This window comes from Heptranchias perlo, chromosome 9 (assembly GCF_035084215.1).
Source record: "Heptranchias perlo isolate sHepPer1 chromosome 9, sHepPer1.hap1, whole genome shotgun sequence".
Taxonomy (NCBI): Eukaryota; Metazoa; Chordata; class Chondrichthyes; order Hexanchiformes; family Hexanchidae; genus Heptranchias; species Heptranchias perlo.
In genome coordinates this window covers 44939752-44965595 of record NC_090333.1, presented here as the reverse complement: position 1 = coordinate 44965595, position 25844 = coordinate 44939752, and the positions used below count along the sequence as shown (strand labels likewise).

Here is a 25844-nt window from a genome sequence, read left to right as displayed (position 1 = left end):
TAAGTTTAATGGGCTTATATGTAAATTTAATTTAAAGATGAACAAATCTATTTAACCAAATCCTTCAAAACACTTGAACTTTTTTGATTTGCCTTTTCTCAGCCAGCCGACAGATTTAAAATAACAATTATAAAATAATAAAAGCATAAATAAAAATTTTCACAACATGATAAAACTTATAAAATTGACCTGCGTATCTGAGTATGGATTCTAGCAATGATTTGGAATAGATCTTTATGTTTTGTAATGCATTCTAAATTGTTACATAATTTATTCTTAGTGGCTATTCCAGCTACATTTCCTTTATTAGTTTATCACAGAACTCAAAAAACAAATAGGAAAAGTATTCATATTAAAAAGTGGAAAGAATCATAGAACATAAAACAATACAGCATAGAAGGAGGCCATTCGGCCCATCATGCCTATGCTGGGTCTTTGGAAGAACTATCTTTTTTTAAAAATTCATTCATGGGATGTGGACATCGCTGGCAAGGCCAGCATTTATTGCCCATCCCTAATTGCCCTTGAGAAGGTGGTGGTGAGTTGCCTTCTTGAATCGCTGCAGTCTGTGTGGTGAAGGTTCTCCCACAGTGCTGTTAGGAAGGGAGTTCCAGGATTTTGACCCAGCGACGATGAAGGAACAGCGATATATATCCAAGTCAGGATGGTGTGTGACTTGGAGGGGAACGTCAAGGTGGTGTTGTTCCCATGTATCTGCTGCCCTTGTCCTTCTAAGTGATAGAGGTCGTGGGTTTGTGAGGTGCTGTCGAAGAAGCCTTGGCGAGTTGCTGCAGTGCATCTTGTAGATGGTACACACTGCAGCCACAGCGCTCCGGAGGTGGAGGGAGTGAAGTTTTGAGGTGATGGATGGGGTGCCAATCAAGCGGGCTGCCTTGAACTGGATGGTGTCAAGCTTCTTGAGTGCTGTTGGAGCTGCACTCATCCAGGCAAGTGGAGAGTATTCCATCACACTCCTGACTTGTGCCATGTAAATGGTGGAAAGGCTTTGGGGAGTCAGGAGGTGAGTCACTTGCCCCAGAATGCCCAGCTTCTGACCTGCTCTTGTAGCCACAGTATTTATGTGGCTGGTCCAGTTTAGTTTCTGGCCAATTGTAACCCCAGGATGTTGACGTTGGGGGATTCGGCGATGGTAATAAATCATAAGAAATAGTGTAAGATTCTCAAAATTCACAGATCCCCCAAAGCTCGGAGAAAAACCCTAAAGATAAGGACTTTGGACCCTTTTCTAACCATTTCAGAGTGACTCACACACGCGCCGCACCAGGAAGCATCAACCAGGGAAAAGTACTTTTCGAGGAATCCACGACCTTTAAGGGACTCGCTTCCTCGTAGGGGCGACTGTAAGAATTCTGGGAATTCACCTTTTCCCTGAGTATGGAAAAACTTTGGCCATTGACCAAAATCCTAAGATGGAAGGATAGGTGAGAGGTCACCAGACAAATCAACAACACACAGTGGAATGTGGGAGAATTACTGCTTCAGACATGTCTCTGTTTTAATGCAAAACCTACAGCAGGTGGTCAACACTCACAGCCATTGAAAGAGGCAACTGCTCCAGACATGGTGGGGCCATGTCTTTGTTTTAAAGCAAAACCGTTCAACACCTAGGACGTTGGATACAAAAGGAAGCCTGTATACCAGGTGATCAACAAATCGGAATTAAAACAATGACTCATCGGGAGAAGCAATTGCAACATGATGAGGGGCCATCAAAAAGCCATCAAAGATTCTTTGTAAGAACTGTTTAAACAGACATGAAGTGTTTTTTTTAAAGTGATGAAGACCATTGTAAGAGAGGGATACACAAGTGGAAACTCAAAACCTCTCTCGCTCTCTCTCTCTGGCTCTTGCTGGCTGTTGTGTTCTGCTTCTCTTGTTCTGCCTGGCTCTGGAAGGAAGAGCAGCTTCCAGTGAACAACAAGGCGAGGGGGCAACAGGAGAGCAGTTCGACAGGGAAGGTCAGCAGCTCTAGAAGCAGGCCGACACACAAGAAGAAACCAGAGCAACAGCCCCAGTGACCATCAGACACCTCACGGCAACAAGGGCCTTACGAAACAACCAACCGGGTAATATTGGGCCACCGCGACCAAAGAAAACCAACTTGGGAGAAAACCGAAGATCCGCAAAGTTTCCACTCTACGATCTATTTCTGACTTACCTCTGGGTGAATTGCTGTCAAGGGTTTGTTTGGTGAGCATTATCTCTGGCCCTTTAGAGTCCAACTTAGCTAGTATAGTGGGATTGAGAGGGGTGAGGTATCTTTCTACTGTAATTTCCCTCATGTGTACCGAAGTGTTCCCCATTTTATTAGAGTGTTAAGATTGTTGTGTTGTATTTTCTCTCTTGAATAAAGATCAAAGTTTCTTGCACCAAACCCAGTTGTCTGCTGCACTTTGTCACAACCCCCAATTAAGTCCAAGGTCTAGAACCCAGGGAGTGGGAGCGATTTGAACCGCTCAGAAGTCAGAGGCGAAGCTGACACACACCACCACCCCCTACAATAGGAGCAGGAGTAGGACTTAAGGCCGCTTGAGCCTGCTCTGCCATTCAATCAGATAATGGCTGATCTTCAACCTCAACTCCACTTTCCTGCCTGATCCCCATATCCCTTGATTCCCCTAGAGTCCAAAAATCTCTCAACCTTGAACAAACTCAACGACTCAGCATCCACAGCTCTCTGGGGTAGAGAATTCCAAAGATTTGCAACCCTCTGACTGAAGAAATTCCTCTTCACCTCAGTCTTAAATGGCCTCCCCCTTATCCTGTGACTATGCTCCCTAGTTCTAGACTCTCCAGCCAGGAGAAACAACCTCTCAGCATTTACCCTGTCAAATCCCCTCAGAATCATATATGTTTCAATCAGATCACCTCTCATTCTTCTAAACTCCAGAGAGTATAGGCCCATTCTACTCAATCTCTCCTCATAGGACAACCCTCTCATCCCAGGAATCAATCTAGTGAACCCTTGTTGCATCGCCTCTCAGGCAAGTATATCCTTCCTTAGATAAGGAAACCAAAACTGAATGCAGAACTCCAGGTGAGGTCTCACCAAAGCCCTGTATAATTGTAGTAAGACTTCCTTACTCTTGTACTCCAACCTCCTTGTAAGGCCAACATGCCATTTGCTTTCCTAATTGCTTGCTGTACCTGCATGCTAACTTTTTGTGTTTCTTGTACGAGGGCACCCAAGTCTCTCTGAACACTAATATTTACTCACCATTTTAAAAATATTCTGTTTTTCTATTCTTCCTACCAAAGTGAATGACCTCACATTTCCCCTCATTATACTCCATCTGCCACCCTCTTGCCCACTCACTTAACCTGTCTATATCCCTTTGCAGACTCTGTGTCCTCCTCACAGCTTACTTTCCCACCCAGCTTTGTATAGTCAGAAACCTTGGATACATTACACTCGGTCCCTTCATCTACGTCATTAATATAGATTGTAACTAGCTGAGGCCCAAGCACCGATCCTTGCGGCACCCCACTAGTTACAGCCTGCCAACCTGAAAGTGATCCGTTTATCCCTACTCTCCGTTTTCCGTTCATTAACCAATCCTCTATCCGTGCTAATATGCTACCCCCAACCCCATGAGCCCTTATCTTGCTTAGCAACATTTTATGTGGCACCTTATCGAATGCCTTTTGAAAATCCAAATATAATACATCTACTGGTTCCCCTTTATCTACCCTGCTAGTTACATCCTCAAAAAATAAATTTGTCAAACGTGATAATGCCGCTGAATGTCAAGGTGAGGTGGTTAGACTCTCTCTTGTTGGAGATGGTCATTGCCTGGCACTTGTCTCGCACGAATGTTCCTTGCCTGGATGTTCCTTATCAGCCCAAGCCTGGATATTGTCCAGGTCTTACTGGATGCGGACATGGACTGTTTCATTATCTGAGGGGTTGCGAATGGAACTGAACACTGTGCAATGATCAGTGAACATCCCCACTTCTGACCTAATGAAGCAGCTGAAGATGGTTGGGCCCAGGACACTGCTCTGAGGAACTCCTGCAGCGATATCCTGGGGCTGAGATGATTGGCTTCCAACAACCACTGCCATCTTCCTTTGGGCTAGGTTGGTCCCACTCCCCTGCTCTTTCCCCATACCCCTGTAAATGTTTTCCCTTCAAGTATTTATCCAATTCCCTTTTGAAAGTTACTACTGAATCTGCTTCCACCATCCTTTCAGACACTACATTCCAGATCATAACAACTCGCTGCGTAAAACAAAAATTCCTCATGTTCTTTTGCCAATCACCTTAAATGTGTCTCCTCTGGTTACCAACCCTTCTGCCATTGGAAATAGTTTCTCCTAATTTACTCTATCAAAACCATTCATGATTTTGAACACCTCTATCAAATCTCCTTTTAACCTTCTCTGCTCTAAGGAGAACAACCCCAGCTTCACCAGTCTCTCCACGTAACTGAAGTCCCTCATCCCTATTACCATTCTAGTAAATCTCCTCTGCACCCTCTCTAAGGCCTTGACATCCTTCATAAAGTGTGGTGCCCAGAATTGGACACAATACTCCAGCTGAGGCCTAACCAGTGTTTTATAAAGGTTTGGCATAACTTCCTTGCTTTTGTACTGACAGACAGGACTGGTCATTCATAAAATATGCCAAGGCTTGTTATGTCAGCCCCACCCCTCCTCCACATTTGCATATCAAGGAAACATTATTTATAGAATCATAGAAATTTAAGGCACAGAAGGAGGCCTTGAGGATGAAAACTCCCTGGGAAATTATCCTTTTTTAAAGGTATAGCAGGTAACTGGTATTTTGTATAAAATATCAAACAAGTTAAATAGTCACCTGCTGAATTTTTTTCTGAGGTACCTTTGCTATGAAAAAAACACTGCAAATCACTAAATTCAAGAGTTTTTAAAAAATGAAATGCAAGTTGCACACGTGACAAATAAAACTTTGCACTTTGAAGCATGGGGTAGATTTTCATCTCCACCCCTTGCGGGAGGGGGGGGGGCGTGCGTAATCTGGTGGAGTGGATTGCCCACCTTGTATAGAACCACCCCCTACATTTTCATTCTATTAAATTCAGTGGAATGAAAATCAGGCAGGCTTTATGAAGGGCAGGTGATCTGCTCCACCAGACTACCCATTAAGTGGTAAAGACAAAAATCTACTCTATAGTATTTGTTTAATTTTTATATTTTGTAATGTATTCTAAACAGTTACACCAACTGTATTTCTGTTCCACTTAGAGCTCAAAAACAATCAGCAAAAAAAGAAAAGATTATCGACAGAAATTCTGGAAAGACTGTACCTTTAAGTTTGGAGGGAAGTTCTAAGCAAAAGTCCTGAATTGAAACATGTTTAATTAATCAGAACTTTTTTTTAGTAACATTGAGTAGTTTTGAAGATATTTGGTAAAGAAAGAAGTGTGCAAATCTCTTCTTAAATGTTATACATTTCTTATCCCTTGCCATAAAAAGCAATCCCCCCTAAATAGATCAACAAGAAAGAGCTGCTCTCCCATATTTTATGTGATGTGGAGATGCCGGTGATGGACTGGGGTTGACAATTGTAAACAATTTTACAACACCAAGTTATAGTCCAGCAATTTTATTTTAAATTCACAAGCTTTCGGAGGCTACCTCCTTCCTCAGGTGAACGATGCGGAAATGAAGTCCTCGAAATGAAGTCGCATTTATAATTCACAGAACAATGCTGGTGATAACAGACAGTTTTTTCAACTGCCCGTTGCCAAGGCAATCAGTGTGCAGACAGACAGGTGTTACCTGCCAGGTCTCAGAATATACAAATCACCAAAAAAAACAACAAACAAAAAAAAACAGAGATAGAGAGGTAGAAACATAGAAAAGACAGCAACTGACCCGTTATATTAAAAACAGATAACATTTGTTCGCTGGTGGGGTAACGTGTAGCGTGACATGAACCCAAGATCCCGGTTGAGGCCGTCCTCATGGGTGCGGAACTTGGCTATCAATTTCTGCTCGACGATTTTGCGTTGTCGTGTGTCTCGAAGGCCGCCTTGGAGTACGCTTACCCGAAGGTCGGTGGCTGAATGTCCTTGACTGCTGAAGTGTTCCCCGACTGGGAGGGAACCCTCCTGTTTGGCGATTGTTGCGCGGTGTCCGTTCATCCGTTGTCGCAGTGTCTGCATGGTCTCGCCAATGTACCATGCTCCGGGGCATCCTTTCCTGCAACGTATGAGGTAGACAACGTTGGCCGAGTCACAGGAGTATGAACCATGCACCTGGTGGGTGGTGTCCTCTCGTGTGATGGTGGTATCTGTGTCGATGATCTGGCATGTCTTGCAGAGGTTACCGCGGCAGGGTTGTGTGGTGTCGACACCACACAACCCTGCCGCGGTAACCTCTGCAAGACATGCCAGATCATCGACACAGATACCACCATCACACGAGAGGACACCACCCACCAGGTGCATGGTTCATACTCCTGTGACTCGGCCAACGTTGTCTACCTCATACGTTGCAGGAAAGGATGCCCCGGAGCATGGTACATTGGCGAGACCATGCAGACACTGCGACAACGGATGAACGGACACCGCGCAACAATCGCCAAACAGGAGGGTTCCCTCCCAGTCGGGGAACACTTCAGCAGTCAAGGACATTCAGCCACCGACCTTCGGGTAAGCGTACTCCAAGGCGGCCTTCGAGACACACGACAACGCAAAATCGTCGAGCAGAAATTGATAGCCAAGTTCCGCACCCATGAGGACGGCCTCAACCGGGATCTTGGGTTCATGTCACGCTACACGTTACCCCACCAGCGAACAAATGTTATCTGTTTTTAATATAACGGGTCAGTTGCTGTCTTTTCTATGTTTCTACCTCTCTATCTCTGTTTTTTTTTGTTTGTTGTTTTTTTTGGTGATTTGTATATTCTGAGACCTGGCAGGTAACACCTGTCTGTCTGCACACTGATTGCCTTGGCAACGGGCAGTTGAAAAAACTGTCTGTTATCACCAGCATTGTTCTGTGAATTATAAATGCGACTTCATTTCGAGGACTTCATTTCCGCATCGTTCACCTGAGGAAGGAGGTAGCCTCCGAAAGCTTGTGAATTTAAAATAAAATTGCTGGACTATAACTTGGTGTTGTAAAATTGTTTACAATATTTTATGTGCATAGATTTATTAATGTGACTATGGTATGTGAGGGAAAAAAATATTTATCAACTTGCAGTAAGAGACCTCCTCAGACAGTGAAGTATTTTTAACTTATTTAGTAGGTAAGGAAAATGTTATTTACTTTACAGCAATCAATGAAAAAACATTCACTTCATTGTCTGAGAAGGCCTCTTACAAACATCATGCCAAGGTTTCACAATGGAGTTATGAACTCCTCCCACATTTCCACATCCCACCAAACCCCTTGCACCAGTATAACCTGTGACTCAATATATGCAACTTGACAGGAGAGCTCCTAGTATGTTTGAATATTTTTTTGGAAAATACTTACTTAATTAAAATGAATAGTAATATACAGAGAAAACAAGTATTTAAAACCATTGTTTGAGGATGTGTAACAGATAAGTTTATTTACTATAACTGTGCTCATAAAATACTGTAATGTACGTTCTTATGGGCTTTTTAAATATATAATGCGAGGGGCAGGGAGAGGAAGAATGGTTCTCCTAAAGAACAGTGAATAATGATCAATGTACCGGAACAGAAATGACATAGCAATAAAGCTCAAACTAATCCTGCTCAAACTAATTCAAATATTATGCAAGAACATCGCTCTTGAAGGCAAAATTTTACAATCCTCTAGGAGGCATAGTGATAGCTTGCATCAGATTTTGCTTGAATTATGTTTATCTATAGTCCATTGAACCTTGATTACTGACCTGTTCTTTTTCTCGGATTCTTTTTTAGTATCCATTGCTTCATAGAGTTGTTCACCATCTAAATTCATTCATGCAAAGAAGTAAAGATCCAATAGAACATGCAGTTTAAAACAAATTATTTTTGTATTAGTCTTCATCAACAAATCCCAATCATTTCACAACACAGGCCTTCCCATTAAAAAGCAAATTATGGGAGTACAGTCTGCATTATAACAAAGATCATAACTTTTAAAAATACATCTCTACCCTCCCATTATAAAAGAATGCTCTGTCATGTTAGTAACTCTTGAGAAATGTTACTATCAGAAGGAGTTGTCTTAATGACTGCAGCTACATTTAATCTATGAAAATTTTTCATTGTAGACATTGAATCTTGATAAGCACATAATGTATTAACCAAAAAAATAAAATGTACGCTTCAGAAATGTATAGGTCAGAACTTCTATGATTGAACAGGATTGGTGCATGGGGACTCTATACATGCTTCATGTACACATTTAGCCAGGTTAAACTGTTAAAGAACTTCATTACAAAGGGGTTCTCTATAACAGAACTTAGCTACATCTAGATTATCAATCCAATAATTATCCAAATGAAGTCTCAAGTCCAATGTCATAAACTCACCCCCCAGTGGGGGCTGAGGCATGACAGCTCAACAGGCCTGGGCTACTTTAGCCTAATCCTTAAAGCAAAGCTGTTCTGTGATTTGGTGGTGAACTGCAGTTTTTTGGCAATGAGCATTTAACTGCTGCTAAGACTGTGCACTTTTGTTATGGCTATCAGTTCACCCAATGTCACCAGCAGGACATTCCTAAAGTCTTGGCACTTACTCCTGCATTATAAAATGCAGCTAACAAAGCTGAGATGATGGAAATCCCTTTGACTGTTACCATTGCGCTACATCCTGGGGGTCACCATTGACCAGAAACTGAACTGGACCAGCCATATAAATACTGTGGCTACGAGAGCAGGTCAGAGGCTGGGTATTCTGCGGCGAGTGACTCACCTCCTGACTCCACAAAGCCTTTCCACCATCTACAAGGCACAAGTCAGGAGTGTGATGGAATACTCTCCACTTGCCTGGATGAGTGCAGCTCCAACAACACTCAAGAAGCTCGACACCATCCAAGATAAAGCAGTCCGCTTGATTGGCACCCCATCCACCACCCTAAACATTCACTCCCTTCACCAACGGCGCACTGTGGCTGCAGTGTGCACCATCCACAGGATGCACTGCAGCAACTCGCCAAGGCTTCTTCGACAGCACCTCCCAAACCCGCGACCTCCACCACCTAGAAGGACAAGAGCAGCAGGCGCATGGGAACAACACCACCTGCACGTTCCCCTCCAAGTCACACACCATCCCGACTTGGAAATATATCGCCGTTCCTTCATCGTCGCTGGGTCAAAATCCTGGAACTCCCTTCCGAACAGCACTGTGGGAGAACCGTCACCACACGGACTGCAGCGGTTCAAGAAGGCGGCTCACCACCACCTTCTCGAGGGCAATTAGGAATGGGCAATAAATGCCGGCCTCGTCAGCGACGCCCACATCCCATGAACGAATAAAAAACAAAATTGCGCTACATGGATTTGTTGAGGAGAATGATTTCTCATGGACACAATATCTTCAGGTTCATCAACAACTCAGCGAGTATGCTTGCTCCCATCAATGCCCAAAGAACCTGCCTTCATAGCCCACAACACTCCTGCCAGGTTTACCAACCCTAGATACTTATGATTTCCAATACCAAACTTGTCTGGCTAACCTGTCTCTTTCCCTCTGCCTATGTTGTGGGCTACTCAATGTAGAATTATCAAATTCTGTCATTTAGTTACATAATCTTGTCATACTGTTCTCATCTGCCTGAATTACTGCAATCTTCAATTTTTAGTATTTAGATAGACTGTATTCAGGCTTTCTCATAACATATTCATCTAAAAAGTTTATCTTGTGTAAAGTACAATAATAGTCAGGGAAGACCCATTTTTGCCACCTCTAATTCACTGTAGAGGCAGTGTACAAGCTGTTTTGTGACAAGATTAGTAATATTCCTGAGTGCAAAGAAACAAAATTAGTACAAATATCAGTTTTTAGTGTACGTTCTTGGATGAGGGAAACAAGTGTTCATCTATGCAAAATGAAATGTTACAAATGAAGTGTTACAATTGGTGTTTTTAATCAAACCATTTCTCTCAGTGATATGAAAAGGACATTTTGTTCTCCTCGCAACAGGCCATTCTAAATCCTGCACTAGCATGCTCCAACCACATATCTGATCACCTGGGTGTGGTGAATAACCAAAGGCAAAGGTTTGAATAAGATAAAGCTCTGTGAATTTCTCTCAAAGTAATCAAGTGAAAAGTCTGGAATATAAATGTAATGTCAATTACCGCTTAGATCATTGTTTTCAAACTGGAGTCCGTAGAACCTTAAGGGAGTCCATAAAGTCATCAGATTCATGTGTTACCATTTTCCATATTTGATAGCTTTTAACATTATTTCTGCTGCTGTATACTAATAAGTAAACATGTTCTGCAATGGTAGCATGGTTTTCCTTTGGGTAGCTAACATTGTCTTTCAGAAGTTAGGACCGGAGCCTGCAGGAATGAGTCTCCGCACAGAAAAGTTTGAAAACCACTGAACCACATTATTCAACACTGATCAGTAAGTCCACAGATTGCATTATCATGGTCACAGCAGCATTGTGTTCCACAGAGGGCTGTATGGCCTACTCCTGCTCCTATTTCTTATGTTCTTATGATACCAAATTGGGGAGGTGAGGGGGGGGGGGGTTTGCTAATAATGTGGAAGGCTACATCAAAATACAGGAAGAGACAAACAAGCTGGCAGAGTGGGCAGATAAATGCAAATGAAATTCAGTTTAGCAAAGTGTGAAGTGGTTTATTTTGGTAGGAGGAGGTCACTTATTCCATGGAAGATAAGAAACTAAATGGGGTAGATGAGCAAGAGTTGGGAATACAGACACATAGGGCTCGATGTTACCAGGGCTGCAGATTCGCAGCGGGGGGGCTATTGCGCCTGGCGAAATCAGTCTGCCCCCCGTGTGATCATAGCCTAATTGGATTCACTTACCTGGTCTTCCAGGTTCCCCACTGCTGAGCTGTGCGTCGGGCGGACTGCGCATGCGCAGTAAGGTCTGTCAGCTGGAAGAGCTCTATTTAAAAGGGCAGTCCTCCACTGACAGATGCTGCAACAAATAGGAAAAATTACAGCATGGAGCAGCCCAGGGGGAAGGCTGCTCCCAGTTTAATGATGCCTCACTACAGGGTATCATTAGATGGGGTGAGGAGGAGGGGGAGGACAGAGATCTTCCCCCCGGCGGGCGGGAGGAAGCGGCCTGCTTCTGCCACCAAGAAGGCCTGGCTCAAGGTGGCAGAGGAGGTCACCTGCACCACCAACATATCGCCCACCTGCATACAGTGCAGGAGGCGCTTCAATCACCTAAGTAGGTCAGCCAAAGTGAGTACACTTACTCTTTCCCCTACACTCCGTCTGCCACATCACCGCCCCCACCCCACATCTCCTTCTGCACTGCCAACACTACTCTGTCACATCACTCCTCACACCCACTCAAAGCTCATCCTCATCTTACCTGCACTTACTCACCTCGCCAGTACTCATCCCGCCACTACCACTCAACCCAATCCTCATACAATCTCATGGCTCTATCTCATACTCACCCTCTCATGCATCTCTTTCACGGTCAGCCTCACTCAACCTGCCGCTACCTGTGCTGCAGCCACAGGGCGTGCATCACATATGTGCAGTAGGAAGCATAAGGCAAACGTGTCGTGAGCATGAAGGGGATGCACAAGGGTGTTTGAGGGTTTATCATGGTTTTTACTTATATTGAATTTCTGACCAACTCACATTACATATTATATTGGCACCACTACTGCCACGTCTTTGCGAATCTTGTCTGGTTTGTGCAATAATGCCCTTTCCTGAGGATCACAATGAAGACCCACACCTGATGCCACCCATTGTATCACTGCAGAGTGGGTGTAGGTGTATTTGCAGGGCTCTTTTGTGCAGATGACAGAGACGTCGGCGATGTCCCCGGTGGCACCCTGGAAGGATGCGGAGGAGAAGTTGTTGAGTGCAGTGGTGACTTTGACAGCGACAGGTAAGAAGATGGTGCTCGGGCCAACCGGGAGCAGCTCAGCATGAAGGAGGCTGCAGATGTCCACGACTACATGTCGAGTGACTCTGAGCCTCCGTGTGCACTGCTGCTCAGAGAGGTCCAGGAAGCTGAGCCTTGGTCTGTGGACCCTGTGGCGAGGGTAGTGCCCTCTGCGACGCATCTCTCTCTGCGGTTGCCCTCCCTCCTGCTGTACAGGTGGATGTGTCACAGCACTCTGTTGTGGAGCTCCACATGTCAGAGGTGGACAGCATGGCCGGTGAGGCTGTTCGCCCTCCGAGGAGGTCATGACTGCAGCTACGGTGGCCCCCATCCGGAAGATGTACATCTGAGGGGGTCCGCAAGGTAAGTACATGTCTCTGGACCCCGGGGTAAGTGTGCAGGTTGGTGACTTTGATTGTCAGGAGGAGGGTGGTGGAGGCCAAACTTTTTCCCAAGTGACAGAGTGGCCTCCTGCAATGAGTGAGGGTCTCCCCCCCCGACCTGTCAAATGGACCTTTGCAGCTGCCACAGGCTGATGGCTGCAACACGTCCATTTCAACTGGGAGTGTTTTCCCCAGTATGGGAAACAGTCCCAGTTGTCTCTAAAATCCCACCCCTTCTGAAATATTCCCTTAATCAGGTCTGTTAACTACTTGAAATAGCAATGTAAATAGTCTTAAGTGGCACCCCGCTGGCTTTAATTGCCTGCGGGAGTCGCACATGCGGGGGCTGCGCGCGCACGTCGGCACGTCTGTTGGGAACCTGGAAGTGAGCGGGTTGGAGCCATGCTCCAAACCCGCTCCGGGATTCCCCGATTTTCAGAGCCCCCCCGCCAGGAACACACCCGAAAGCGGGTGCTAAAACGAAGCCCATAATCGCTAAAAGGAGCAACGCAAGTTGATAAGGCCATAAAGACTGCAAACAAAGTGCTGGGGTTCATTTCTAGAGGAATAAAGTAAAAAAACACGGAGATATGGTTGAATTTATTTAAAACCTTGGTTAGAACAAAATTGGGGTGCTCTACATTGTTCTGGTCTCCATACGACAAAAAGGGTTTTGAGGGTTTGATGGGGTGGACATCTAGAAACTGTTCCCACTTGTGTGTGAGTCCAGAACAAGGGTCATATATAGAAGATAGCGACTGACAAATCAAATAAAGAATATAGGAGTAATTTCTTTACACAGTTAGTGGAACTCGCTGCCACATGGAGAGGTTGAAGCAGATAGCATTGACACATTTAAGGGAAGGCTTGATACATACATAAGGGAGAAAGGAATAGGAGGATATGGGGGCACAGTGGAAAGAGGTCATTAGAGGCGGGTATAGAGTATAAACACTGGCATAGATTAGTTGGGCCAAAGGGCCTGATTCTGTGCTGTAGATTCTACGTATTTCTATGTAATTAAAACAGTTGGCCCATATGAACAATCCTAGATCAGATGTGAAAAATAGCAAGCAAAACAAAATCTAGTCCATACCATCATCAACAAATGATCCCAATGTAACAAAAATATAAGCAAACACTTACCAACGCTATGAAATAATGATGTGGTATATGGTTCAGGAGTCCTGTAAAAAAAAATTGTCGCCAATAATGAAACATGCAATTTCCAAACCATATTCTGTACATCAAAGATCAGGGTTTAGCCCAAATGCATAAAATAAGCTTACTTTTGACCTCAGAAAATTAACTATATAGATGTTACAGACAACTTAATAGCTGATTTAAATATTGTAAAATATCTGAGTTTTTTTGGAGCTAATAGACATTCCGGAAAACAATCTCAAATTCAGCACAAAAGTCACAGAATACATCATATTACTCATTATAATGCATTATTTTAACAGAGCAGCTACCACATTTTAGTATCAGGTTTGATGCATACTGGGGAATTGTGCACTTCATGACATCAATAATTATATGTCTAATCACATGATTATCAGTTTAACTCATGAAATGAAAAAGTGAATGTAAAGGCGATGGGTTGCAGGTGAGACAGAAGTGGGCATGGTCCAAGATCCAGAGTTCCATTAGAACCAAGCTTACAACACGGTTAACTATGGTTAGTGAAGAATTGACATAGGGAGAAGCCATGATAGGAGAATAATAATTAATAGTTGGGATTTAATAAAGTAATCCTCAAATATTCCTGGCTATCCAAAATTGAAAAGTATATGCCTTACAATTTGGAGACATAGGTTTATAAGATGATGATGGGAATAGATTGCATTTCTGTAGACAGTTTGTTTCAACTAAATAGTTTAAGGATGACCAGAAGTCACAATCTCAAGTTACACAAGGCCAGAACTAGGTTAGATGTTAGGAGGTGGTACCTTTTCCAGAGAATAGTGGACCTGTGGAACAGGCTGCTGGCTTGTGCAGTGAATGTGGGGAGTGTATATGCACAAGATATCACAGTTGTGTGGGACAGGCTGGATGGACCAGTGGGTCTTTTCCCGTCAGTCATTGTCGTATGTTCATACGTTGTATATTTTTTCTTCAATTCTTAAGAAAGAATTAACAATTTCCTCATCTTATTGGCTGAATAAGCCAACAGCTTACTTTATCTATATAGGTTTGAGAGAAAATTATCTTTCACTGATATTTAAGTAAAAAAGGAAAGCTAACTGCTTTAGATTGAAAAGTTAATGCATAGTGATACTTTTAAACAGTCTCATAGAAAAGATAAAGAATTGCATTAACATAGTTCACAAATTAGTAAATAGGTGTCGATGAAGGCTAGAAATAACTATGCAGTATTAAAGATTTAACTAAGCATTGCTTAAGCTTTTTACTGCATAATTAAGCACACTTGTGAATTCACTATTTTACCGTTAAACTTGCCTGCGATATGGTGTGCACTATTATGAACGCACAACAAGGAATCCAGTGGATGGCATGGATCAATTATCACAAGAAGCACCTTTATCAGCATTAAACAACCAGTTAGATTCCTGAAATAGTGCATGGGAGCTAAGTCCAGCTATTTACAGTATGGTTTATGCATAATGGAACGCAGGAGGCAAAGGAAACGACACTTCAGCGAAAAGGTATGGGAACAATGCTTGAAGGATGTTCACCTCCTTGGCACCAAAGAGCAACTGATGTAGCAGGCATGGGAAGGAATCAGAGTGCGTCAATGCTGTTTCCCAAACCTGGAGAGCAATCATTCCCAGGTATCCTTGCCTGAGACAATGGACTAGATTTACTGAGTAACTCACTGTACATCCTGTGTAGATTCATAAACCATGAACAGCTCTTTCCTGTTCTTGTTTATCTTCCTTAGACAATTGCAGTGCAAATGGATCACTGAATCCATTACCTAGCGTAGTCAAAATACACTTCGTCGCAGCTCAGTTCTGCAGATCATCTGTCTATACATCAAAGCATCTTGCAGTAACATTGGTTTGAAATGAGATTTGGTCTTTTTTTAAAAATTCATTCTCAGGAAGTGGGCCATGCTGACAAGCTTGCATTTATTGCCCATTCCTTGTTGCCCTGAAGCGATTTGTACAACTGAGTGGTTTGCTAGGCCTCGTCAGAGAGCAGTTAAGAGTCAGCCATGCTCTGTACATGCAGAACTGGTGGCTTGGAAAATGGTGACTGTTCCATTTAAACACCAATTATACCAGCATTGATGAACTCAACAAAGTTAATGCCATGGATTCAGTACTATCAAGTCACTTTGGTCCAACACTGGTCTTCATTTGCAATATTATCCAACCACAAAGAGGAGACAAGCACCATAATATCAATAGCAATTTCCAGCATCATATGATATATGATCTGCTATACTAGATATCAGGAAAATTCGTTTAAGTTTTAACCATATATAGATTTCTCCAATTTCATTTCTGTTAAAGCAGAACAATGACAACATCCAGGCTTGGGCTGATAAGTGGCAAGTAACATTCGTGCCAGACAAGGACCATCTCCAACAAGAGAGAGTCTAACCATCTCCCCTTGACATTCAATGGCTGAATCCCCCACCATCAACATCCTGAGGGTCACCATTGACCAGAAACTTAACTGGACCAGCCACATAAATACTGTGGCTACAAGAGCAGGTCAGAGGCTGGGTATTCTGCGGAGAGTGACTCACCTCCTGACTCCCCAGAGCCTTTCCACCATCTACAAGGCACAAGTCAGGAGTGTGATGGAATACTCTCCACTTGCCTGGATGAGTGCAGCTCCAACAACACTCAAGAAGCTCAACAGCATCCAGGACAAAGCAGCCCACTTGATTAGCACCCCATCCACCACCCTAAACATTCACTCCCATCACCACCGGCGCACCGTGGCTGCAATGTGTACCATCCACAGGATGCACTGCAGCAAATCACCAAGGCGTCTTCGACAGCACCTCCTAAACCCACGCCCTCTACCACCTAGAAGGACAAGGGCAGCAGGTACATGGGAACAACACCACCTGCACATTCCCCTCCAAGTCACACACCATCCCGACTTGGAAATATATCACCGTTCCTTCATCGTCGCTAGGTCAAAATCCTAGAACTCCCTCCTAACAGCACTGCGGGAGAACCTTCACCAGATGGACTGCAGCGGTTCAGGAAGGGCGGCTCACCACCACCTTCTCAAGGGCAATTAAGGATGGGCAATAAATACTGGCCTTGCCAGCGACGCCCACATCCCATGAACGAATAAAAAAAAATTCCCTTTTGGGAGAGAGAGGAAGTGGTGGGCTCTTTCGATGAAAAGTGCTCCCTCAAATAATTGAAAATATTTCCTTCCTTAGAACAGGTCTTTTGTTTTTCTGGTCAAAATGCAGCCTTATGGAAATTAGATATGTTTCATCCCCAATTCCTGAAAAGGCATGCTTGCATGAAACACTCAATGAATGTCTCACTGAGTTGAGTGCAATGAGCAAGTGTGTTGCAACCAATGTTCGTTCACAATTTCAGTGCTCACTAATGGATAGGACTGTGCACAAAGCAAGTCTATGAGTTTTTGTATTATATTTGAATGCCAACTATCTAAAGACAGGGTACAAAGTCAATGCCCAATCAGCTTAATGCCTGCCAGCTCAGATAGACCTGTGAAATACATCATCCAAATAGGTCTTCTCCATCACAAGACTTCAAATAATGATCTCTTCGAAGCTACTTTTTAAAATAAAAAGCAGGAAAACTAAAACACCATTACACAAAGAAGAAAACATTCTAAAACATATTTTTATTCTCCCTCTTTGGGCAGCAGGGAAATACTTTAGATTCCTTCTGAAAGCACTGCTCCTCTTTAAAACTTTTCACTTGCCACAGCAACACTCTGATTCACTTGTCCTGTAGCCTCAGACACAGAAAAAAAAAAGAGTACATTAATGTTATTAAGTGGTAATGTCATTGTGGTAAAGCATCTTACAACAACCAAGTAGCAATAAAGCTCTTCACTGATTAATTTTCCATACAAAGTTAGGCAAATCTTTAGCTGAAGAAAATTTGACTTGCATTTCAGACAGACCAACGTCATCATATATCTCCTCAAATGTTTGGGGATATTTCAACATTCTTTTACTAATTTCTTTAATTTCAGCATTATCCATTTTCACAGCATCAATTTGGATGTAACCATCTGAAAAAGAATATTTCACATTTCTAGTATGGATCTCTCAGAAGCAGCAGAGGTAAAATATTTCATCAACCACCTAAAACAGATCTTCAGCCCCTTATGTATGTTAATGAGGGGGCTAATGCCCATTTCAGGTTGTCTCCCAGAAATTCTTTACATTTGAAGCCAGTTAAAAGCAAGTCCAGAAAAAAAGGTTGAGAGAATATGGAATGTTATTTTCCAGAGAGCCTTGTATTCAAATCAATTAAGATGTTTAAAAGGAAGCAGATACTTACTTGGGAATTAAGCTGGCATGTCTAACAAAATGGCAGCAAAGTCTTGATGGGATAAATGGTCTGCTCATGTTGCTATTTCATATAAGCTCACTTCACACTAAGTTGAGGAGTTTCAATCCAAGTGGAGATGTAGACTCAAAGACATTAGTTATTTGGTGTATGTTGTTTGAGACAACATGCCCTGTCTCATTAGGATTGCCAACCTTCCAGATTATCTGGGAATCTCCAGAATTTGATTGATCTCTTGGGCACTGTTGCTAGCAACCCAGGAGAAAAGAATTTTGTATGCGTAGCCAGTGACTGCTGCCTGTGTACTTTCACTTCTCAAGATCAAAGACAACGACTACTGGTACCCCAATATCCTGTTCAACATCCAGCGCCAACTCCAACCTGAGGGTTGTCCAGGCCAAGTGAGGGCTGTCTCGGGCTTTGCCTGCAGGAAGTCATCAATGGACTTTGAAACCCGGTGGCTGTGCTGCACACTAACAATGGGGCACACCGATACCTCATTGCTGAGCAGGTAGGGCTGTAGTAGGTCTACCCACCTAATGGCTCGCACATTGACAGGCAATTCCTGAACCTTACCAGGGCAGTGCTGACCTCCCTGTGGCTCAGAGACAAGAGGGGATTCCTGGAGCTGGCCTTCCACCCAGAATTTAAGCAGACCAGGAAGATGTATGTGTACTACTCAATTTACATGAAGAAGGAAATAAAAAAATCTGAATCAGCTAGTATTAGCTCCTGACCTGAATGAACGCTTTGGACCACACATCAGCGAGGTCAGTAACACAGTAATTCTTAAAGGGACAGCATATATGTAAATACCCTAGAATTAAAAGGAGAATTCCTCTTCCCCCTGAAAATAATAGTCCTTCTTCCCAACAGCATTTTTGTTTGACTTTTTTTGTTCTTTTCCCCAAATTTTTCTCCCTCCTCTCGAAGGCACCGACTCTCACTGGGGTACAGTTCCCCCGGCACCGACTCTCACTGGGGTACAGTTCCCCCGGCACCGACTCTCACTGGGGTACAGTTCCCCCGGCACCGACTCTCACTGGGGTACAGTTCCCCCGGCACCGACTCTCACTGGGGTACAGTTCCCCCGGCACCGACTCCCACTGGGGTACAGTTCCCCCGGCACCGACTCTCACTGGGGTACAGTTCCCCCGGCACCGACTCTCACTGGGGTACAGTTCCCCCGGCACCGACTCTCACTGGGGTACAGTTCCCCCGGCACCGACTCTCACTGGGGTACAGTTTCACAGGTGCCAGATGCCCCCAAGTGACCATTCTTCATGTGTGAGCCTGAACAGTGGTTGTCCACAGAATATCGAAGCAACAAAGCCAAAGCCGATCTGATCCTCACCTGACATCTACAGGCCAGGAGTGGGAATCCTGGCTGATTTTTCCCCCTCCCTAACCCAGCAGAGCTGAGGCTAATTGTAGTGCCCCTACTACCACCCTGGCTGAGATGAGCTAAATCTCAGAACTGTTGACCTTATTGTTCTGTCTGCCTTAGTTTGTTTGCATATTTACACTGATTGCCTCTGTTTTGAGTTCACAGGAATTTAATTAAACCTTTATCTTCAACAGAATGGTACTGATGATGGTCACATGATCAAATGTCTAAGAATATGTCTAAACAGAGTTGGCAATTCTATGCCTCACAGTGACCATGACACTTCAATCTTGCCCACTATTACAAGCAATTGAGATGCACAAGTCTCCAAATCAATAAATAATGAAAAAGATAGGTGCGGAGAACAAAAATTAGGAAAGAGAGAATCTTTTACATACAATTCCCATCTTGGGTTTTGGCCAACCATCTCCCAGTAGGACAGTCAACCATCCGTATAATTTCCACTACTTCACCCCGCTTCACTGTGAGGCCCAATTTTCCTCCTTTTAAAAACTCATGTACTTGAGCTTTATATAATGGAATCTCCAATCCTGTGAGCTAAACAAACACAAAAAAATACAGGTAACGAAAATGAGGAAAGCAGAAGCTGAATTTCTGAAGGTTTTTGAAGCATTTCAGACTAGACTTGTGTGGTGTAATGAAACTTTGTATCATTCCCTTAGTAAGTGGTTTCCTGCCTTACATCATCTTGTGTCACAAACATTATTGCAATTAGGCTAACAAAATTTACTCAGCATTTTTAAACTAAACAAATATTTGCTATATTAAACTAGAAATTCAAGGTCAATGGTCTCAGTGCTCCATTCTGTGGCATCAATTCATAAAAAAGTTTGAAGAGTAACAGTAACCACCTCTGTGTTGAGTACATTCTTTACAGACAACCACATACCAGAACTGCTAAGATAACACTGGCCGTATGAGAAAAAGCCCTGAAGTGTCACTCAATGTGGTGACAATAATAACATTTATCAAAAAACAAATTACTGGAAATGTAGAGCAGGTCAGTCAGCATGTGAAAAAAGATTGAACCATATAAGTTTAGAGCATAGAAGGCCTTTAGTCCCATTGAGTCTGTAATGGCTCTTTGCGAGACCAATCCAGAACTAATCCCACTGCCCTGCATAGCCTTGTATCTTTCAATGCTTCAAATTTGCATCAAATTTTCCCTGAAGAAAGCAATAGGTTCATATTTCAGAGGATCCTTCATTAGTTGCCATCAAGAATGTTAATGTCTCTATTTTCTGTTAAAACCAGTGCACAAAAAGAAACCAATAAGTACAGCAGCAGAGAAATCCTAACTAAACTGTTGTGTATTTCCAACATTTATACTTCTATAATTTTATGTTGCTAATTATCAATTGAGAAAGCGGTAGCAAGTGGGACTAAAAAATGTCAAAGAAAATAAGGAGCTTTTCATAACATAGGCAGAGAGGAAGAGACAGGTTTGATATTGGAAGTCTCTAGGATTGGTAAACATTCATTGAGGAACAAAAACAGTCAGGGATAGATTTACAGGCAGCAGGAGGGTGACATGCAGAAATATTAATTTGATATTTTTTAAAGTTATTTTGCTGTAAATCAGATCATTTTTAATTTTCTAGTCACTATGTTGAGATATTGTGATACAGTATGACGTGTAGAAGAAACCAGTCCACAGGTCGAGTTGCACGTGTAACATTAAACTAATTAAAATGCAAAAGTGAAGCACCAATTATACTATACTACCCCAGACCCACAATTCAACAAGCTTTTATAGCAACTGTTGACATTTCACGAACCTCACAATATCATATACATACATTGAATTTCCTCTGTAATTCTTTTTCTCTCTTTTCTTTATTTTCGCATTCCTTAACTTGATCCTGGCGTTTCTCTTTTCTCCTTCTGTTTTGTAGTTCATTTTTCTGCTCCATTTCTCTGAGTTGCTGTTCCTTTTTATTATTGGTTTCTTCTTTTTGTGTGCTGCTTCAAATGAAAGAAAAGCACAATTGCTAAATTAAAAGGATATTTTCTTCCTTTAAGAAATTATCTTCACAACTGTTCTTATTTCCGAGTAAGAAATTCTAGTCGCTGGGTGGAAGCACTGTTGAGTTATTCAGTCTTGGAAGACCCCAGGTTTGATGTTTGATCTCTGCTGAGTTAGCTGATCTCAATCAGGATAGAAGCAGTACATTGAATTCAGTATCTTAAGGCAAGGCCTGCAAGAAAGTAGCCAAAGTTGCCCCATTTTATTGATACTCAGCAACCTCTGCTGAACAGTATGCATGTGTGAAAGTAGGAGACGACAGTCTATCAAATTATTTGACAACACACAACGTCTAACTCATACATGAATAATGGTCACTTGGGCAAGGTTCATTGAAATACCCATGAAAAAATGAATATTTTGGTCCATAGCTTATGGGTTTCCTCTCTATACCATGTTCCTTAGCTTAAGTGCAGGGCCTTTTAAGAACAAAACCACCTTCAAAATAGCGTCAGCGTCTGCGCTTGCATGCTTCGACATTGGCTCCTGTTGTTTTGAATCTACCTGAAAAATTGTAGAAAGATGTCAATACTGTTAACTACAACAGACATCAGTCTGAGGAAACAATTACCGAACATACTAGAAACAATTAACAGGTATCTTTTTTTTTCCATTCATGGGATGTGGGCATCGCTGGCAAGGCCAGCATATATTGCCCATCCCTAATTGCCCTCGAGAAGCTGATGGTGAGCCGCCTTCTTGAACCATTGCAGTCCATGTGGTGAAGGTTCTCCCACAGTGCTGTTAGGAAGGGAGTTCCAGGATTTTGACCCAGCGACGATGAAGGAACGGCGATATATTTCCAAGTCAGGACGTTGTGTGACTTGGAGGGGGACGTGCAGGTGGTGGTGTTCCCATGCGCCTGCTGTTCTTGTCCTTCTAGGTGGTAGAGGTCCTGGGTTTGGGAGGTGCTGTCGAAGAAGCCTTGGCGAGTTGCTGCAGTGCATCTTGTAGATGGTACACACTGCAGCCACGGTGCACTGGTGGTGGAGGGAGTGAACGTTTAAGGTGGTGGATGGGTGCCAATCAAGCGGGCTGCTTTGTCCTGGATGGTGTCGAGCTTCTGGAGTGTTGTTGGAGCTGCACTCATCCAGGCAAGTGGGGAGTATTCCATCACACTCCTGACTTGTGCCTTGTAGATGTTGGAAAGGCTTTGGTGGGGGGGGGCATCAGGAGGTTAGTCACTCACCGCAGAATACCCAGCCTCTGACCTGCTCTTGTAGCAACAGTATTTATATGGCTTGTCCAGTTAAGTTTCTGGTCAATGGTGACCCCCAGGATGTTGATGGTGGGGGATTCGGCGATGGTAATCCCGTTGTATGTCAAGGGGAGGTGGTTAGACGGTCTCTTGTTGGAGATGATCATTGCCTGGCACTTGTCTGGCACGAATATTATTTGCCACTTACACTAGACTATTAAGCAACATTATAATTTAATCAGGTAAACCTTTGCATTTGTCAGCCATATTAGGTAGCTTTGTTCATGTATCATGGAATTTGTTCAAATGAAGAGTCTGTTTCATATTTTGTCCTGTCAAAGGTAAGACAGCATTGAGAGATTTTATGGATCTAAAGATCAGATATTTTTGACACAGCAGTTAGTTAGGGTATTGACTTAGCCACAACTGATGCAAGGCAAGACGCGGGTCTGTGGGTAAGGTACCCACATCATTCTGAGAAAGACTAACTGGTAGGATCTGATGGTTAATCCTTTTCTGAGTAACGTTTGTTGCTTGTTTGAATGGAACTAAACTAACTTGATTTGAGTGAACTGTTTCAAATCTACTGTTTTATGTGCCCAGGTACGTCCTGTCCACAAAAAGCAGGACAAATCCAATCCGGCCAGTTACCACCCTATCAGTCTACTCTCAAATCATCAGCAATGTGATGGACGGTGTCGTCGACAGTGCTATCAAGCGGCACTTACTCACCAATAACCTGCTCACCGATGCTCAGTTTGGGTTCCGCCAGGACCACTCTGCTCCAGACCTCATTACAGCCTTGGTCCAAACATGGACAAAAGAGCTGAATTCCAGAGGTGAGATGAGAGTGACTGCCCTTGACGTCAACGCAGCATTTGACCGAGTGTGGCACCAAGGAGCCCTAATAAAATTGAAATCAATGGGAATCGGGGAAAACTCTCCAGTGGCTGGAGTCATACCGAGCACAAAGGAAGATGGTAGTGGTTGTTGAAGGCCAATCATCTCAGCCCCAGGACATTGCTGCAGGAGTTCCTCAGGGCAGTGTCCTAGGCCCAACCATCTTCAGCTGCTTCATCAATGACCTTCCCTCCATCATAAGGTCAGAAATGGGGATGTTTGCTGATGATTGCACAGTGTTCAGTTCCATTCGCAACCCCTCAGATAATGAAGCAGTCCGTGCCCACATGCAGCAAGACCTGGACAACATCCAGGCTTGGATTTGATAAGTGGCAAATAATATTCCCTCCAGACAAGTGCCAGGCAATGACCATCTCCAACAAGCGAGAATCAAACCACCTCCCCTTGACATTCAACGGCATTACCATCACCGAATCCCCCATCATCAACATCCTGGGGGTCACCATTGACCAGAAACTTAACTGGACCAGCCACTTAAATACTGTGGCTACAAGAGCAGGTCAGAGGCTGGGTATTCTGCGGCGAGTGACTCACCTCCTGATTCTCCAGTCTTTCCACCATCTACAAGGCACAAGTCAGGAGTGTGATGGAATACTCTCCACTTGCCTGGATGAGTGCAGCTCCAACAACACTCAAGAAGCTCAACACCATTCAGGATAAAACAGCCCGCTTGACTGGCACCCCATCCACCACCCTAAACATTCACTCCCTTCACCACCGGCACACAGCGGCTGCAGTTTGTACCACCCACAGGATGCACTGCAGCAATTCGCCAAGGCTTCTTCGATTGCACCTCCCAAACCCACGACCTCTACCACCTAGAAGGACAACACCACCTGCATGTTCCCCTCCAAGTCACACACCATCCCGACTTGGAAATATATCACCATTCCTTCATCGTCGCTGGGTCAAAATCCTGGAACTCCCTACCTAACAGCACTGTGCGAGAATCTTCACCACACAGAGTGCAGCAGTTCAAGAAGGCGGCTCATCACCACCTTCTCAAGGGCAATTAGGGATAGGCAATAAATGCTGGCCTTGCCAGTGACGTCCACATCTCATGAACGAATTTTTAAAAAAATTTTGAACTGACTTCAAAAATTGATTGTTACTGAGTCATTCACAGAAATAAGCCATTGGTGATTAAACCTATTTAGTAGTTTAATGTTATAAAAGGTGTCTGGCAAGACTGATATGAACTGTCTTCTAAAGTGATGGCAGCATGAAGTGGAAATCCTATGTGCAATGCAAGCGACAAAAATTGTTTGCCCAGGCACGCTATCCCAGATTATTTGCGCACAAGGTCTCTCTTGCGTCCACAGAGAACATGGCTTGCCTATAGGAGTCGACTTTTGTGAGCCAGAGATGAAGTATTGAGAAGCCCAATCTGCAACAGTACCATTACCTGTGAAAACATAAGCCAATGATCCAAAAAGAGTCACTACCTTCCAGGGGAATGGGAGGAGGGAGGAGAGGGGAGAGGGGAAATAAATGGCCAAACAGCACACTTTCTAAAATAAAATATCAGCAGGAAAAAAGGACAGTCCTTGCAGCTTCAAAACACATATACACTGCTAGTGTTCTCAGTGTTGAAATCAAAGGAGATTATGCAATCTGCTAAGACCTCAAAATGAGTATTTTTTTACCTCCCACAGTTTTCCATTTCTGAAATTTAGAGAGTTTTAAAATCCAGGCTAATCATTACCTAATTATTACTTCTTGGCTCATCTCATCACCTCTCACTCTTTTTAAACTTGGTGGAGCTTTTCACTATGGGTCTTGACGCTTCACTGACATTTCTCAATTTAAATTATAAAAGTTATAGAATCTAGCATTTAATTACTGAATACTTTAGAATCTACCACTTATTTATTGAAAACAAATACTAACTACTTGTATTATTAGTCAGACAAACAAATCTGGACCAAGAGACACACAACCACTTTTTGAAAAATACTTAACTTTTACAAAATAAAGCCAGTATAGTTTAGAAAGTCTAAGGATCTAGAGCTACTGAGATGCATCACTACTGAGATGCATCTGGCTTCAATGTTATTGCTAGCATTTCCCAATAAATATAAAGTTCCACGCCAAGAGTTTTAAAAAATGTATATTGTGAAAAAGCTGATCCATCCATACCAGCACGAAAACCAACTGGCAGTTTAAGTGTCAATGTCACCAGAATACACTGCCTTCCTGATAACTGAAATCACGCTGCCTCTAACCTACCAAATCTCACATTTCAATACACTTGAATAGTGGAGTCGGAACAAGTGAGTCATGGCTAATATGAAAGTAACCCTTGAACTTTCCTTTACAGCTTGGCATTCAAACCATCGATTCGATACCATCTAGAAAAATCTAAATGATTGATACTGTAATGGTGAAGGAA

General features: G+C 43.2%; 2 protein-coding genes across 3 annotated transcripts in view; both read right to left on the bottom strand.

Annotated features, from left to right (window-relative positions):
* Positions 1–14440, bottom strand: part of LOC137325007 (FYN-binding protein 2-like) — a 57814-nt gene extending 43374 nt beyond the window's left edge. Inside the window, exons 1-3 of the mRNA XM_067989707.1 lie at positions 14363–14440; positions 13557–13597; positions 7880–7937 (exon numbers count right to left, since the gene is read on the bottom strand). Coding sequence (XP_067845808.1) covers positions 7880–7914 — 35 coding nt within the window. The 5' untranslated portion in view covers positions 7915–7937; positions 13557–13597; positions 14363–14440. The remainder of the gene's footprint in view (positions 1–7879; positions 7938–13556; positions 13598–14362) is intronic.
* Positions 14441–17233: 2793 nt separating this feature from the next.
* The window catches only part of LOC137325006 (FYN-binding protein 1), a 42592-nt gene continuing 33981 nt past the window's right edge, over positions 17234–25844 (bottom strand). The window contains exons 4-6 of one of the 2 annotated variants that reach the window (XM_067989705.1): positions 21107–21272; positions 19685–19844; positions 17234–17618 (exon numbers count right to left, since the gene is read on the bottom strand). In XM_067989705.1, the coding sequence (XP_067845806.1) occupies positions 17434–17618; positions 19685–19844; positions 21107–21272 (511 nt within the window). In that variant the 3' untranslated portion in view covers positions 17234–17433. The remainder of the gene's footprint in view (positions 17619–19684; positions 19845–21106; positions 21273–25844) is intronic. The other variant, XM_067989706.1, reaches the window with a different exon arrangement.